Here is a 2,665-nt window from a genome sequence, read left to right as displayed (position 1 = left end):
TCACCTCTAGTCTCCTGGGGCCTCATGTACTAAGACTTGCGTGGATTTCATACTGAAACTTGGCGTACGCCAAAACCCAGAAACTGTCTTACGCACAAATAAATTCAGATGTATCAAAGTGTGCGAACGCATGGATCCAATCACGTTTCTTTTGTACATCTCAATCAACGTGGAATTGAGCGCACATGCCGAGGTGCCAAACTCCTCCCTGTCCACGCCCTCATTTAAATATGCAATTTCATTTAAATAGGCCTCTGGACCTGAGATTCACCTCTTAATCCGATCACCTGGCACCATGAACAGAGGCAAAAAACGAAACTTCACGGAGTCCGAGCTCGAGATTTTGCTCCACGAGGTAGAAATGCGCAAGCATATGCTATTTGGAACCCTGTCAACAGGGATAAATGCAAAACAAAAGAGAAGTGAGTGGGAGCGTGTTTGCGAGGCCGTCAAGGCAGTGGGGTCTCAGCAGCGCACACACACAAAAAAGTGGTCAGACCTCAAGGTGGAGGTGAAGCGGAGGGTTTCTGCCCACCGCCGAAGCGTGACCGCAACAGGTGGGGGGACGGGAGTGGGGGAACTCTCCCCCTTCGATTTGAGAGTGGCCGCTTTGATCGGTGACACAGCTCTCACCGGAGTGGTGGGAGCCCATGAAGGGGACACCGATCATCCCCAAGGTAAATATGCTGAAGTCATAAATGCTGTAATTATACTGGTCATACAATTGGCTGCTTACAATACACATAAGTCGTGCGTAAAGATGCCAGGATATTAAAGACTTTGACTCGTGTTTATTAACTTAAATTTTTTATTTTTGAATAGACAAGCAAGGAGAGGGCACGGTTTGCTCCGTCGGCCCCGGCGTCTCCTCCGTCGGCCCCGGCGTCTCCTCCGTCGGCCCCGGCGTCTTCTCCGTCGGCCCCGGCGTCTCCAGCCCTGGCGTCTCCTCCGTCGGCCCCGGCGTCTCCAGCGTCACCGCTGACTCCGGTTTCTCCACCGGCTCCGCTGCACGCGGTGCCTCAAATTCATCTGCTGACCACCCGACCGGCCGTGTCCTCACCCGATCGGTCACACTCCTGACCGATCGGCCAGCTCCCGCTGGAAGGCCCCTGTTGCCAGGAACCCCAGCGTGGTCAGCACCTGTGTGGGCACGGACAACCCCTGGCTCCTGGCTGTGTGGCGCTCTAGGGCCGGCCGCAGCTCTGCACACAGCTCCAGTAATACTGGCCTGGGGAAACGAAATCGGCTCATGAGCCAATCATCATCATTTGCGAGTAAGTCCTCGCGTTCCCTAAATATACGTTCCCTTCGGATTTGACCATTTGCGATGTCCTCTAACAACGCTAACGCAGCCATTTTTAAAACAATTTTCTTCATCCATTGCGCATGCTTTTATAGCCACCCATATAATTGCAAGGTGTGTTAATTGTTCATTAGTGTGTCTCTGATGTGCAAATCACTCTGATGAGTCATTGTTTTCACCTTTTTTCCCAGTTTCCCAGCGTCACCTCTAAGTGTCGCCAAAGGAACAATAGCTGTAGAAACGTGCGTACGACAGCTCTGGAGCTGGCGTGGGGACCGCACATTTTTACGGTCATTTCACGTTTTGTACATCTGAACGTGAGAGTGGAAAAGGACGTACGCCACGTTTTTGTGCGTACGCAACCTTAGTACATGAGGCCCCTGGTGAAGACGTGTGGATGTAAACACACTTTTGCAGTATTTGTCCCGTTCACACAAACTGCACTCAAGCAACAAACTATTACAAAATCCCTGATTTTGTGGATCGATTTTAATTTGCAAGCCAGATCCAGTACAGTGTGGACAAATAAGATCACCTATTAGCTTGTTCAAGCGCGCAACATGAACTATGAGCCACTGCTGAGTGGCATATTGGTCACTGCGCGATCAGGACTCTGCTGTTTCAATTTACGCAACGATGCACTTTCCGGAATGTCATCGTCTGATGTATTGCTTCCCCTCTCAATAGACTTTCGCGCAAGTGCCAATTGCTTGGCTCTTTTCTTTGATGCTTTAAATCGACGTGCCATCTCGAAAAATGAATGTCCCACGGAAAGCTAACCAGGAAGCGTGAGAGTATACCACGTGATACATTCGAACCAATCGTCTTGTCGGAAATCGAGTCCAGCCAATCAGATATCAGTTTTATGTTGTACAGCAGATCGAGTGCTTTCCAACGATACCACGGAACACATATGACAGAGAACGGCTGTCATTTGAAACGGTGCGTAATAAAGCAAACTTTTGGTGAATCTTCTGTAAAATTCAGAGGCGCAAGTTGACAAACTATACTAAAACAAACACCTAAATGTTTTGTTTTGACTTTTTTTTTCTTTTGTATGAAACATTACATGTTAACGGTGCAAAATAGCCCAAATATCAAAATTGACCAGTGACTGAAAAATCGATGATTTTGCCTGCCGTGTCTCGCCTTAAGTGTTCGATCCTGCTTCCTAGTGGCTATGTGAGGGTAATGCAGCTTGTGTGTTCGATCCTGCTTCCTAATGGCTATGTGGGAGCAGCTTATGTACTTAGAATACGTAACAATCCCTCCTTGGCCATCTCAGATGGCCATAAAATAAGATTTGTAAGTCATAAGCACCATTACCACACCGAGAACATAGTCAAAGTAGGAAAATCATCA

At 48.4% G+C, this 2,665-nt stretch overlaps 1 protein-coding gene across 1 annotated transcript; it reads left to right on the top strand.

Moving 5' to 3' along the window:
• The first annotated feature begins 489 nt into the window (after positions 1 to 489).
• LOC132459998 (merozoite surface protein CMZ-8-like) lies at positions 490 to 1,080 on the top strand. Its single transcript, XM_060054950.1, has 2 exons — positions 490 to 677; positions 823 to 1,080. The coding sequence occupies exons 1-2, from the start codon at positions 651 to 653 to the stop codon at positions 1,078 to 1,080; spliced, it is 285 nt and encodes a 94-aa protein (XP_059910933.1). The 5' UTR covers positions 490 to 650.
• Positions 1,081 to 2,665: the final 1,585 nt, after the last annotated feature.

This window comes from Gadus macrocephalus, chromosome 1 (genome assembly GCF_031168955.1).
Source record: "Gadus macrocephalus chromosome 1, ASM3116895v1".
Taxonomy (NCBI): domain Eukaryota; kingdom Metazoa; phylum Chordata; class Actinopteri; order Gadiformes; family Gadidae; genus Gadus; species Gadus macrocephalus.
Note: the sequence above shows the minus strand (reverse complement) of the source record. Positions and strands in the feature narration are given on the sequence as shown.

Excerpts from the sequence above, each read along its gene's own strand:
- LOC132459998 (XM_060054950.1), top strand. The coding sequence starts at position 651 with ATGAAGGGGACACCGATCATCCCCAAG. Across the intron at positions 678-822 it reads GGACACCGATCATCCCCAAG|ACAAGCAAGGAGAGGGCACG; the intron begins GTAAATATGCTG and ends ATTTTTGAATAG.